Source organism: Nannospalax galili, unplaced genomic scaffold, assembly GCF_000622305.1.
Source record: "Nannospalax galili isolate Female #2095 unplaced genomic scaffold, S.galili_v1.0 scaffold132, whole genome shotgun sequence".
Lineage (NCBI taxonomy): Eukaryota > Metazoa > Chordata > Mammalia > Rodentia > Spalacidae > Nannospalax > Nannospalax galili.
In genome coordinates, this window is record NW_008332644.1 from 3,443,778 (window position 1) to 3,457,931 (window position 14,154).

Here is a 14,154-nt window from a genome sequence, read left to right on the forward strand (position 1 = left end):
GCCCCAGCTGGCCTGGAACTCACTATGTAGACCAGGCTGGCCTTGAACTCATAGAGATCTGCCTGCCTCTGCCTCCCCAGTGCTGGGACTAAAGGCCTGCGCCACCATTTTAACTAAGCATCTTTATACTCCTGTAAACATTGTAAGAGGTGTACAGACTCTCCTTTGGGAGAGTGGTACTGGTCGCTATACTTTCACATAAAATCTATTACCATGTTACCTCTAGAACCTGCCCTGGTAATGAAACTGAATTGTTTGATTTTGAATCAGTAACTCAAGGAAAAAAATGACAAAATTTGATGCAAATTTAAGTGTATTTTATGGAAGGTAACCGTGCTGGATAGCTTTAGTGTCAACTTGACACACCTGGGTTCAGGGAGCCTCAATTTGGGGATTGCCTCTATTGGACTAGCCTGTGGCCATGTCTGAGGGGCATCTTCTTGACTGTTGAGTGATGTGGGAGGACCCAGCCTACAGTGGGTAGTGCCATCCCTGGGCAGGTGGGCCTGTATTGGATAAGAGAGCAAGCTGAGTAGGGGCCAGGGGGGCAGACCTGTAAGCAGCGATCCTCCATGGCCTGTGCGCCAGCTCCTGCTTCCAGGTTCCTGCCCTGAGTTCCTGTTCCTACCTTGGACTCTTTGATGAACTGCAGCCTGGGAGTTGTGAGCTGAATAAACCCTTTCCTCCCCAAGTTGGTATTGGTCAGAGTATTTTGTCACAGCAATGAAGAAATAAACTAAGACAGTAACCATTAGTGCTTTAATATTTGCAAATTACCAGGAAGATATGATAGATAAGTCATGTTGTCTAGTCTCTCTCTCTCTCTCTCTCTCTCTCTCTCTCTCTCTCTCTCTTCTCATCCTTCTGAGGCTTTTTCATCTTGCTGTTTTAGATAGCAATTTGTAAAGATCTACTTTATTTAATACTGATTTTTATGAAAGTTGTTCTTTGATTTTAGCTTATAGGAAAGGGACTTTCTTCATGACCAAACTTGAGGCTTGTAAATAGTTTTGTAGGTTACTTTATAACCCCATCTGTTTATATTTGTATAATCTTACTGTTCAAGTAGTACTTGAGTAGGGATAAGTCATTTGTTTTTAGTGACCCCCATTTAATTTGATTTTTCTTAGGAATACGATTCACTACAGGGAAGTACTTGGAACTCTGACCAGATGAGGCAGGTGCTGCTGCTGACGACTCTTTCCAGGAATGCTGTTGCCAGTCAGTGGTCTAGGGTTAGGGGACAATAAGGGGACTAATTAGTCCCCTGGTTCATCTCATACTATTTCATCTCATAATGAGAAATCCCCTTTTTTGGGACAGGGTCTCCCTGTAACTCCACTTGGTCTAGCACTTACTATGTAGACCAGTCTGGCTTCGATCTCATAGAGATCCTGCTGCCCCTGCCCCTGCCCTTGCCCCTGCCCCCCTGGGATCAAAGACATTATCCACCCCACCCTGAAAAAAATCCTTTTTTTAATTAATCTTTTATCTGTTGAGTATTTTAAAGAAGTTGATATTAGGAAGGAATGGTTTTCTTTGTCAATAGTTGATATCAACTAATAATTCATAAAACATTTTTTATGAAAAAAGTATTATGTAGTACCACACAAAATAATAAATTAGGAATTATGAAATCTATCTGGATTTTTTAATGATGATTTTAGACAAAAGCATTGTTTCCTGATTGCTCAAGTTATCAACTTACGCTTAAGGGGTATAGAATCCCAGATTGAAACTTATGTCTTTATGATGATCAGTTTTTCTTTACTTTGCCTGACTGCAGATGTGACTGTTGGAGGTTTTCATTTCATCTCACGGGCAGCAGGGCAGTGAGGTTGAGCCCACGTTGGTGTCTTTTCTCGGGGCCCTTTATCTAGTGTCCTCGCAGGTACTTGGCTCAGAAACCTTGTTCCATGCCACAGTTCTAGGTGTCCAGCCTGAGTTTTCAGGACTGATGTTTAATTGACATCTCTCAGGGATGTTTGTTTTTGTTGCAGCCCAGATTGTTGGAGAGGTGGCTTTGAGCTTTGTGTGCCCAAGGTTAGGATAGTACCTCTGCTGAGAGTCAGCCTAGTATCATTCAGTTCAAATAGAGTCAGCCTAACATCATTCAGCTCAAATAGTGTTTGTATCACAGCTACTGGCTTGATGTGGTTTTGAGTGAACCACTGAAAGATGTACTTAGATGGGCTGTGGGTCTTTTGACCTTGAAAGTACCTCGGTGGTGCGAATGTCTTCTCCTGGATGTCATTTTTACCTTGTTCTTTACTGAATGTTATCCAGATGTCATTTTTACCTTGTTCTTTACCGAATGTTACCCAGAGAGTTGCCCCCCCCCGCCTTTTTGTCTTTGTGAGACAGGGTCTCCTTGTAGCCCCAGCTGGCCTTGAACTCAGAGAGATCTGCCTGCCTCTGTTTCCTAAGTGCTGGGACCAAAGGTGTATGCTACCACGCCTGGCTCAGAGAGTTGCTCTCAATGTGAAGATTTAGCTCTGCTAGGGAAATATTTTATGTTTCTCTGTTTGTGGGCAATGATTGGAAGGAAATTTTCATACTTTAATGATTTTAGAGGTATTGTGCTGTATCAACGGTTGGTTACTCATAAAGATTTTACTTGTATTCATTTATAATTGTAAAATCAACTGGATGGTTTTGAGATTGCAGAAATAGTCCAAGATATTATCCTAAATCTAAAGAGAAATAGACCCAATTAAAAGATAATTTGGTCATGATAGTACATTTACAGAAAAGGACTTAGAACATTAGGCTAATAAGGATCACCTACGTAATGAGGGAGATGTGTATCTAATCACCCTGATTCAAATCCTGGAAGCAAATGGAAGAACCGAGCTGGAGTAGAGCTGTTTAACCTTTCCCTTCACTGCCTGGACACTTGTGTTTTTTGTGAACTGATGGTTAAATATCAGATCGAGAGATTGTAACCATGAGAGTAGTTTAGAGGAGTCTGGGTGTATAAATCTCTTCACATTCAGCCCTTTGCAGGGAGATATTATACCCTTTGTACGTGTGTCTGGGCATGTGTGCATGTATGTGACTGTTAAGAAAAGGTGATTGCCAACTTTTGCATATGTTATCAAGGGTATTAAATAAACTAAATGCCATCCATGTTAAGTATGATTAGACAGTTACATTAGTAGGGGAATCTGATGCCCTAGCCTGACTCCTGTGAGCACTGCATGACACAAATGCACTTATATTCAGGCAATGCACTCATACACATAAAATAAAAATAAACAAAATATTAAAAAAATTTAGGTTTGCACAAGTTATCATGAAATTATTGTTTAAAAGTTGTTACTAACTGCAATAAATAATTTCAGATACTTCACCTTTGATAACACCAGGAAATGTAGATGAACATTTCTGTTCATCAGGATGAAAATTTGTAATCAGATTTAAACAATTACATCATCAAGAAATAAATAAAAGCTACATTTTTGATGCTGTCTTGTGTGGAAATTTTATATCCTATCCTTTTAATAAATAAAAATATTTTAAAAGTTAAAAAGACAGCAGCTGATCTGGGTGTGGTGGTGTACGCCTTTAATCCCAGCACTCAGGCAGAGGCAGGCAGATATCTGTGAGTTCAGGCCAGCCGGGGCTACAGGGAGACCCTGTCTCAGAAAAAAAAAAAAAAAAAGACAGCAACCAGGTCTGTCAGGTGGCTCAGAGGGTAAAGAAAGGCGGTGCCCATTAAGCCTAACAGCTTGCGTTCCATCCCCAGAAACCCACAGGATGTAAGGAAAAAACTGACTCCTGAAAGCTGCCCTCTGACCTCAACACACAAGCCAAGGCACACACAATAAATAAATAGCAAATAAGTGCAATAGAAATAAAAAATGGACAATAAAATCACTATTTTCTTAGAAACAAGAGCAAAACTCACCAGTTTCCAAAATTATAAAGAAAAACTATGGTCAGGAGTATCCATAGTGTGCAGGAACTCTTGATTGCTGGAACACTCTCTAGGCTAGGATAAGGGACTTTTGTTCCCTGAGCTTTAAATTACAGTTGAAATGATGATCTGAGACACTTAAGCAAGTGATTTAGTTTTGTTTTTCTTTCATTGGGAATTTAAGGGATAGTTTAATTGAAGTTTAGTGTTGAGTTTTTGCAATTGAGAATATTTGTAAATGAGAAATAAATATGGTTAGGATAGTAGCTGAAAAATCATAAACATAAAATTTTTATCTATGCTTAACGTTTTAGGTATGCTATTCCCCCGGAGCACGGAAAACGACTTGAAAGACTAGCCCAAGGTAAACCTTGCTTTCAATTTCTTACCTTGATAAGTTCTGTGTGCCTGAGGTTCTTCTGTGGTACAGAATGCCGTTGCTTTCCTTATGGCCTTTTCAAACTCTTGGCTTTTAGATGTTGCCCTGATTAAGATTAATGATTCCCCATTAATGTGTGATTTTTCTTCTTCATAGTCTTCACAATGATTTCAGCTGACTGCTTAGCATTTCCTCAGATAGTTGTGCCTAATCTATTGTGGCTAATTCCAGTTGCTTTGCTTTGTTTTTCTTAAATAATGTATTTAACATTTTCTTGCTGGTAGTGATCGCTTTGTAATAGAAAGTTGAGTTGAGTTAGAGTGACAACTGGAAACAAGCACTACCTTTACCCAGGGTTCACTCCTGACTGAGCAGAGCCCTACGTTGCAGTGGTTTGCTAGTTTTACCTTCTATTAACATTAGGAAAGAAATCTTCCCTCCACATTAGGTACTTTCTTTTAAAAATGAAAAGAGGATGTTGAGAAACTCCATTCTTTGGCTCAGCAGTTCTGACCAGAAATTATTAATGGCATCTTCAAGCCTTCTTCAAAATTTTTATTTTTTTATGTATGTGCGTGTTTTACCTGTGTGTATATAGTGCATCACATGTGTGCAGTACCCTTAGAGGCCAGGAGAGAATGCTAGAGCCCCTGGAACTGGTGTTACAGGTGGTTGCGGTGTAGGTGCTGGAAACCAAACCCTAGTCCTCTGCAAAAGCAGTCAGTGCTCTTAACTGCTGAGTCACCCCTCCCATTTTTTTTAAAGCAATACATTATAGTAATTAAATGGCTTAATTGTGAGCTTGAACTTTGTTAGGGACTATTTATGAATATTAAGGTGACTGAGTTCTGTTCTAGGTAACAGATTAGAGCAGAATTTTTAAAAAATATATTAGTCATTATTTTACTTATTTTTATGTGTATGAATGTATTGCCTGCGTATATGTAAGTGCGCCTGTGTTATGCAATGCCTATGGAGGTCAGAAGAGGGCGTTGTGTTCCCCTGGGACTGAAGTTGTGAATGGTTGTTAGCTGCCATGTGGGTGCTGGGAATTGAACCTGGGTCCTCTGCAAGAGCAACCAATGCTCTTAACTGCTGCACCATCTCTCCAGCCCCCAAGAGAAGAATTTTATAAGATGATTATCATAGGCAAGTGTGTGCTAAAACTGTGTGCTGAACAAACCTCTTATCTTTATTAACTATTTCAACATTTCTGTTATGCTCACCCCAAAAAACTTTTTTAAAAAAAGAACCATGGTCAACTTCACAGTGACCACGCTGAATTTTGTTATGTAAACTATCTGTGCTGGATAGCTTTAGTGTCAACTTGACACACCTGGGTTGAGGGAGCCTCAGTTGGGGAATTACCTCTGTTGGACTGGCCTGTGGCCATGTCTGAGGGGCATCTTCTTGATTGTTGAGTGATGTGGGAGGGCCCAGCCCCCTGTGGGTGGTGCCATCCCTGGGCAGGTGGGCCTGTGTTGTATAAGAAAGCAGGCTGAGCAAGGCCAGGGGAGCAAGCCAGTAAGCAGTGTTCCTTCATGGCCTGTGTTCCAGCTCCTGCTTCCAGGTTCCTTCCCTGTGTTCCTACCTTGGGCTCCCTGATGAACTGCGACCTGGGAGATGTAAGCTGAATAAACCATTTCCTCCCCAAGTTGGTATTGGTCAGAGTATTTTGTCACAGCAATGGAGAAACAGACTAAGACACTATCTGAAGATATCCCAGGGAAATAGGAAACAGTTTTTTAATCAGTAAGGTTATTAAACTTGATGAATGAACAAGAACTTTAAAAGTGTTTTATAGCATCATTTTGAGAAAGGAAGCAAGTCAAAAAAATACCCTAGCCAGGTGTGGTGGCACTTGTGAGGCAGAGGCAGGTGGATCTCTGTGAGTTCAAGGCCAGCCTGGTCTACACAGTGAATTCCAGCTGGAGTTATAGGGAGACCGTGTCTCAAAAAGGCCGGGGAAAACAAAACAAAACAAACCCCTACAGGGCAGTGGAGGATTTGTGTCTACTGACAGATGGCAGCCAAATTAATCAAATTCTGCTAAATAATTACAATGATAAAATGATATAGTTAATGTAATGGCACATTCTAGAATCCCTAGGTGAAGGTGGCACTCCCTACATGAAACAAAAGCAGGCCAAGATACTTTCCATTATATTCTTGGCGCCATAGACCATAGTTACAACACTTGCCTTTTATGCACAGATGCCTTCATTTTGCTTTCTAATGATTTTTACTAACCATGGTGCTTATGAATATTTTATCTGAAAGCTATCAGGCTTGCCTCTAATGAAGTCAGGAGTTTGGTGTTGCATTTCAGCTGATTGTTTATTTTTTATTGCAGCTATGTGTTTGTGTGATGTCTGTGTTTGCACCCATGGGTGCTTGTGCATGTAGAGGCAAGACATTGAGACCGAGTGTCTTCCTCAGTCCCTTTCTACCTTATATATTGAGGTAGGGTCTTTCATTTGGTCCCAGAGTTCTCTGATTTGGTTATTCTAGCTAACCAACTCACTGAAAACAATGAAATTGGTAACATCTATTAATGATTGTGTGTGTTAGTCTAGGGATCAGAAAGTGCAAAAATCTCTGTTAATATAAGTATCCAACTTTTACTTCCCTATTTCATGTTGGGTATACTATTTCACTAAGACAAAAAGCAGGCCCTTGTTTGAAAGCACAGTTCAAGAGCATTCTGAAGAACAAGTTTCCAGAAGAGTGTGTCCACACTGAGCACAAGGCCAACAAAAGAGGCTAAGACTGTACACCATGGGCTTCAACAAAAGACTGCTAGCAGGTCTAAAATCCACATACACACACATACTTCCCACTCAATCCACCAACTACTTAGGGGGTTGAGATAAAATGGTTGCCTGAACTTAGGGGATGGAGGCTAGCTTAAGTAACATAGTACTAAACTTAAATAAATAAATAAATAATAAATAAGCAATACAAGTGGTCTTAATTAAAAAGAAACCACTTTTTTAAAGAATAAGATGACATGCTACAGCACTGTCACAGGTAGGCAGACCCACTCCCTGAGATCCACCCACACTCCCAAATGGAATCTACATCATCCTGAATCAGATATCATTTTTCAGCAACTAAAATTTTCACAATAGCAAGTCAGTCTCAGCATTTTAAAGTTTTTTTGAAATTTGTATTTGACACAAATGAGTGTATTGCCTGCATACATAGGTAGGTGAGCCCCTGTCAGGCAATGCCAACAGAGGTCAGAAGAAGGCATTGGATCCACTGGAATTGGAGTTACTAATGACTACTTGCCGCCAGGTGGATGCTCGAGATGAAACTGGGGTCCTCTGCAAGAGCACCCAGTGCTCTTAACCACTGAGCCATAGCATACCCCCTTAACCAAAAGTATTTTATTCATAAGAGACAAATGGAATATGAATTTTCATTTTTAAAAAGTGTGTTAGTCTCAATTTACATTAATCTGTATTTTGCTTAATGTGATAGCAAAGACATTGTCCTTTTTCAAAAATGAATGAGATGTAGAAATTTTAAAAACTGAAAATCAAACTGTCAGCTCTGATTGTACTTTATAACTCTATTCTCTTTGATATTTAGCATTTAATTGTCTCAAACCAAACACTAGAAAGAATGCAATGGGATTACAGGCTAACATAACAAGTATAAAACTTGCAATACTTTACTTAGCATCTTGTTATACTGATGTCCCTATAATGTTGGGGCAAGGGAGATATATGTATAAGTTAGAAAGTGAGGGCTGGGGACAGGTAAAGTGCTGGCCACACAAGTGTGAGGATTGAAGATCAGATCCTCAGCACTCACAGAAGTGTCAGGTGGGTACAAGTGGCCAGCCTGTAAAAGGATCCTGTAAAAAGTACAGATAAGTACTTTTAGAGGTTCACCACATACACACAGACACACACATGTTATTCCAGATCCTGAGCAAGGAAAGGTCCTGAGGAAATAATATATTTAGGTTATGATAGGAGCTCAGGGCACAGTGAGTTTGTCTACATTATGAATAAGCTAAGCTAAGATTTGCTTTTTGGTGGCAAGGTTAGGTGAAAGTCATTTGTCTCGAGTATGTCCATATTGTAAAAGTGGTTGCCACACTAAGGAGTTTGTGGGTGGGATGCAGCCAGGCATTCTCTATTTCCTGAAACCATGTTCAAAATTTGCAATAGGTGAGGTTTTCATAGATGCCATCATTAAGAATCCTAGGAGTTAGGTCAGGCGTGGTGGTGCATGCCTTTAATCCCAGCAGAGGCAGGTGGATCTCTGTGAGTTCAAGGCCACCGTGGTCTACATAGCGAGTTCTAGGACAGCTGGGGCTACAGGGAGACCCTGTCTCAAAAAGATGAAAAGAAAAGAAAACAAAACAAAAAACAAAAAACAAAAGGAATCCTGGGAGGGTCTGTCCCCACTGGTATTGTCAAGAGAGCAGAAGGGCAGTTGTGGACAGCACGTCATTCTAATTATGAAAGGACTCTAAGCTGGGTGGTGAAAAATATGAAGTCCAGTGATAGATCCTCTACTGTCCTGCCTAACTCATGCCTCCTCTGCAGGCAATGACAACATGGGTGCACTTACACACATTAAGACAATACACTCATACATATAAAATAAAAATAAGTATAAAATGTTTAGAAAGATTTATTTTGTTATTCTTAGAATTTATGTGTGTGAGAGCCTATGTGAGTTATGCATGTGTGGCACATGCATGCAGGAGGGCATTAGATTCCCTAGAAGTGGAGTCACAAACAGTTGTGAGCTGCCATATGGGCACTGGGGACCCACCCTATGTCTTCTGCAAGAGCAGTACGCAATCTTAAACACTGAGCCATCTTTCCAGCCCTCATTTTTCCATTTTTGATACATTATTTTTACACTTTTATGGGCTACAGTGTCAGAATTTGATCTGTTAAAATTCTTTTTTCATGACTGAATATTTCGCTTTAGGTACAGCACAGTTTCCTTATCCATTCACCAGTTAACAGACATTTAAGTTGATTCCATTTTTTAGCAACTAGGAACAGTGCCACTGAACCCAGGAGTGTGGATTGTCTTCTTAAGAGGCTCACTTCCTTTCCTTTGGATATGTTCCTAAGACTGGATTTCTGAATCATATAGTAGTTCCATTTTAATGTTTATGTCTATTTTGAGAAACGTGTACTCGTCTCAGGTGCCCAGTGTTTGTCTGTGTTTTTTCCTTTTTCTAGATATTAATCAGATGAATATTTGGCAGGTGGGTTCTTCCATTTTGTAGGTGTCTGTTTACGCTGTTGATTATTCCCTTTGCTGTGTGGAAGCTTTTTAGTTTGATTTAATTCCACTTGTTTGCTTTTCTTTCTTGTTCTTCTGAGATCTTACTTTTAAAAACACCTTTGCTGATTTCATTGTCGCATGGCATTTTCTCTGTATTTTCCTCAAGTAGTTTCATAAGTTCATGTCTTGAATTTAAGTATTTGGTTCATTTTTTAGTTGATTTTGGATAAGAGGTAGGGATCTAATTTCACTCTTTGTGTATGGATATCCAGTATTTCCAGTACCATTCACTGAAGAGACTGTCTTCTCTCTGTTGTCTGTTCATTACATTTAACTACATTTTTGTTTGCCTCATATCAGTAATGTAAATATGCAAAAAATTGTTAAAGCGTATCATAAAAGCATACTGAGGCAAATTTCAATTGTATTCAAAAGAAATTATCTTAATAAAAACTGTTCATTAGTATAGAAAAAGTTCTACACCTGTTCCTTTCTCCTGACTCCTCTCTTTCCCTTTCTCTTCACTGTTTTCCCAAGTGGCTAATGTAAATTTCAAAATTCTTCAAAATAGTATTTACCCGAATAATATAGTGTCATCCTTTGATTTGTAAACTTTCACCATCACTTAAAAGCTTGGTGGTTTAGAGCTTTGTGTTTGAATCATAGGAGATTGGATTTAAATAGAATTTCTTAGGGGCGTGGTAACACATGCTTGTAGTCCCAGCACTTGGGAGGCAGAGGCGGATGTCTGTGAGTTCAAGGCCAATCTGGTCTACATAAGTGAGTTCCAGGTCAGCTGGGCCTACGGTGAGACTGTGTCTCAAAAAGACCCCCCAAAAAAGAGAATTTCTTAGTACTATTGAATATATTATAAAACATAAATCAGTAGACAGATGTGGAAAACTTTTCATCTGAAACAATATATCTTTTACATCTAATTCAGTTCTAAAAGGGCTGAATGTCAAATGTATGGGGGTTAGTTCATGATCCCCTTTTCATTCATTGTAGTGATTTTTGACAAACACTTTCAGTGGAGAAACCAGCACCAGGACCAATGCCCTAGAAGTGTAGTTGCAAACAGTTGGGAGCCGCTGTATGGGTGCTGGGAACTGAACCCAGGTCTTCTACAAGAGCAGTATGCAATCTTAAACATGGAGCCGTCTCTCCAGCCCTCATTTTTCCATTTTAATTTAGTTCCTACTACAGTGGTTGGTAACTTTGATCTGATTTATATCCCTATGACTTCTTGTTTTATAATGACATGTGTTTGGAACTATCTAGTTGTAAGACATTTTATCACCCCAATAGATTTTCAAAGGGTAACTCTGTACATACTGTGAAAGTTAACCCTAGTTGTCAACTTGACACACCAGGAAAGAGGGAGAACCAATTGAGGATCAGTTGAGGACCTGCCCTTCAGTAGATTGGCCTGTGGATGTCTGTGGGGCAATTTTTTGATTGCAGATTGATGTAGGAGGGCCCAGCCCACTGTGTGCCATCCCTAAGCGAGTGGTTCTGGCTGTATAAGAAAAATAGCTGAGCAAGCCAGTGTGCAGTGCCCCATGGTCTCTGCTTAGGTTCTGGCATTGACTGCCTTCTCTGACTTCTCTCAATGATGGACTGTAACTTGTAAGCCAAATAAACCCTCTCCTCTCCAAGTTGTTTTTGGTCAGTGATTTATCACAGCAACAGAAACCAAACTAGGATGCCCTAAGCTGTCATTCCTGTACCACTTACCCCGGGAACCAGGAACAGATCGTACTCTGTAGATGTGTTGGGTAGTCCCGTGCATTGAGTGTAGCAACGTGGCTTGAATGTCTGGATTCTTTTCCTTGCAGTTTTTGATGCTGTGGCCCGTGTTAGTGCTTCACTCCTGGTTTCATGGCTAAGCGATACTCCTAGAGGCATACCACGCTTTATTTATCCTTCAGTTAGTGAATATTTGGACTGTTTCCATATTTTTAAAGACAGTATTTTACATTAATTTTTGAAAATTTCATACAACATACAATCTATTTTTGACTGTATTCGCTCCCCACTTCAACTCCTTCTGGAATTCCCCCCACCATCTTAATACCTCACCCAACTTTATATCCTCTTGTTTATAACTGAGTCCAGTTAGTGCTGGCTGTATCCACATGGGTGTGAGGCTGTCTACAGCAGCATGATCAGTCTCCTCGGGACTAAAGATCACACCCCTGAAGAAAATGGACTTTCCTTTCTCTAGCAGCCATCAACTGTTGGTAGCTCCTCTGCTAGAGATGGGGGCTCCTGAGCCACTTCCTCCTCTGTGTTAGAATGTTGGCTTCTTGGATCATGTGTAGGTCTAGTGCAGGCAACCATAGCAGCTGTGAGTTCATAACTGCAGCAGTTTTCTCATGCCCTGAAGACATCGTTTCACCCCAGTTCTCCCTATCCTCTGTCTTAATCCCCCTCCCCCCATACCCCCATCTTCCTCACTCCCTGAGGCCTGAGTGGAGATTGTGTGATCTCGTTGTCCCACTTATGTTACCACATCGTCCACAGATGATGATTCTCTTCACTTTGACCAGTCTCTGCCTCAGCCACCATCCATTGTATAAAGATGCTTCTCTCATGGGAACTGGGAGTTATACTGATCTATGGGTATGGAGATAGATATTTAGAAGTAGTTTGATACTATACCATTTTGCAAAAATAGTAGGAGGTTCGTCCTTGGGGCACATGAGCTACACAGCCATGGGCTCTTGGCCAGATGTACAGTATCAGGCATGAGTTTCCTTCTGTGGATTGGCCTTAGAGCCAATCAGAAATTGGTTGGCGACTCCCATAACATTTGTGCTGCTCTTGTACCGATAGGCATATCTTACCATGCCAGGCATTGTGGCTTGCAGGGTTTTACAGCTGGATAAGACTATTGGTGAGCTTTCTACCCCAGAAGTCTGCATAGCACCTTCCAGCAGTATAAAAGATAGCCAGTAGGGAAGATGTTTTCAGGTCAGTGCCAGCTTGACTTTTCTAAGACCTGTGACCAATGTGTGTCTGTGGTATCCTTAGAAATGGTCTCTTACCCTCTGGTTCTGGTGGGCAGCAAAGAGAAATGGCAATAAAACACATTGTTTGGGGCATCTCCAGGACCCTTCCTGACCAATAACTCTAGGGAATTATCCTATGTCTGGTACTGGGTTTTTTATTTTTCATCCTTTTTGGGGGGTGGGGTGGGGGCAAGGTCTAAAGTATCCCATCTGGCCTCAGACTCACCATGTAGCCTGGATTCTACTATGGAGACCAGGCTGGACTCAAACTTACAGAGATCTGTCCGCCTGCCTCTACCTTACAAGTGCTGGGATTAAAGGCGTGTGCCACTACACCCGGCTGATTGTGACCCTTTTTAAAAAAATTATTTTAGCCAGGCATGGTGGTGAAGGTCTTTAATCCCAGCACTCGGGAGCCAGAGGCAGGTGGACCTCTGTGAGTTCAAGGCCAGCCTAGTCTACATAGTGAGTTCCAGGACAGCTGGAGCTACAGGGAGACCCTGTCTCAAAAAGACCAAAAAAAAAAGAAAAAAAATTATTTTATGTGTGTGAATGTTTTGCATGTATATAAGTGTACCCATGTTGTGCAATGCCTGCAGACATCAGAAGAGGGTGTCAGGTCTCCTTAGAACTGGAGTTATGGATGGTTGTTAGCCTTCTGTAGGTGCTGGGAACTGAACCTAGGTCCTCTGCAAGAGCAGCCAGTGCTTCTAACTACTGAGTCATCTTTCCAGCCCCTTATTTTCCATCTTTTGACAGAGGCTTAGTTTTGTGTGGAACTTGTCAGGGGATTCCTATAAGAATCCAGTAGGGAGACCAGCTGTAGTGGCACATGCCTCTAAGTTCAGCCACCTAGGTGACTGGGGAATGAAGATCACAAATCCTGGCCCTCCTTAGGCTATGTAGCTGGACTTTGTCTCATAAAAATAAAAAAACAAGGGGCTGGAGAGATGGGCCAGTGGTTAAGAGCACTGACTGCTCTTACAGAGGACCCGGGTTCAATTCCCAGCACCACATGGCAGCTACAAACTATCCTTATCCAGTTCCGGGGAATCTGAAGCCCTCTTCTGACCTCCACGGCATTGCACGACACAGGTGCACTCACATACATGCAGGCGATACACTCACATTCCCCCCCCACATACACAAACCAACAAATAAAACAAGAAAAATTAAAGAATAGTAGCATTTTGATTGCCCAGATTGGAAAATTAAAACAGATATGTGACCAGTCAAAGTCACAGAACTGAGTTGTGACTAAAACCTGTTCTTGTGAAGCTTAACTCTGTGCTCTCTATCTTTTTGAGTGAGTGAAGGTATGTGTGTGTTGACATTGACAAAATAATGTGAAAGAAAAATTTGTGCTCAAGTAAGTTTGCTAAACACTGTAAAAGGGGATTGACTTCAAAAACAAATAGCTGGAGAGGTCATAGATCTTAGAGAAAACCCCAAGGCTCTCATATCCCTAGACAAATTAATTTATCATGTGCAAAATATGGATCCTTAAATTTACAGACAAGTATCCCAGTCACCACCTATCAAAGTAGCTTCTTTTTCAACAGGCAGAGGTTATTACA

At 40.9% G+C, this 14,154-nt stretch overlaps 1 protein-coding gene across 5 annotated transcripts in view; it reads left to right on the plus strand.

Moving 5' to 3' along the window:
* The window catches only part of Kdm4c (lysine demethylase 4C), a 304,347-nt gene that overhangs the window by 98,692 nt on the left and 191,501 nt on the right, over nt 1-14,154 (plus strand). For all 5 annotated transcript variants that reach the window (XM_008827556.3, XM_008827554.3, XM_008827555.3 and 2 more), the window contains one exon: nt 4,234-4,283. In XM_008827556.3, coding sequence (XP_008825778.1) covers nt 4,234-4,283 — 50 coding nt within the window. The remainder of the gene's footprint in view (nt 1-4,233; nt 4,284-14,154) is intronic.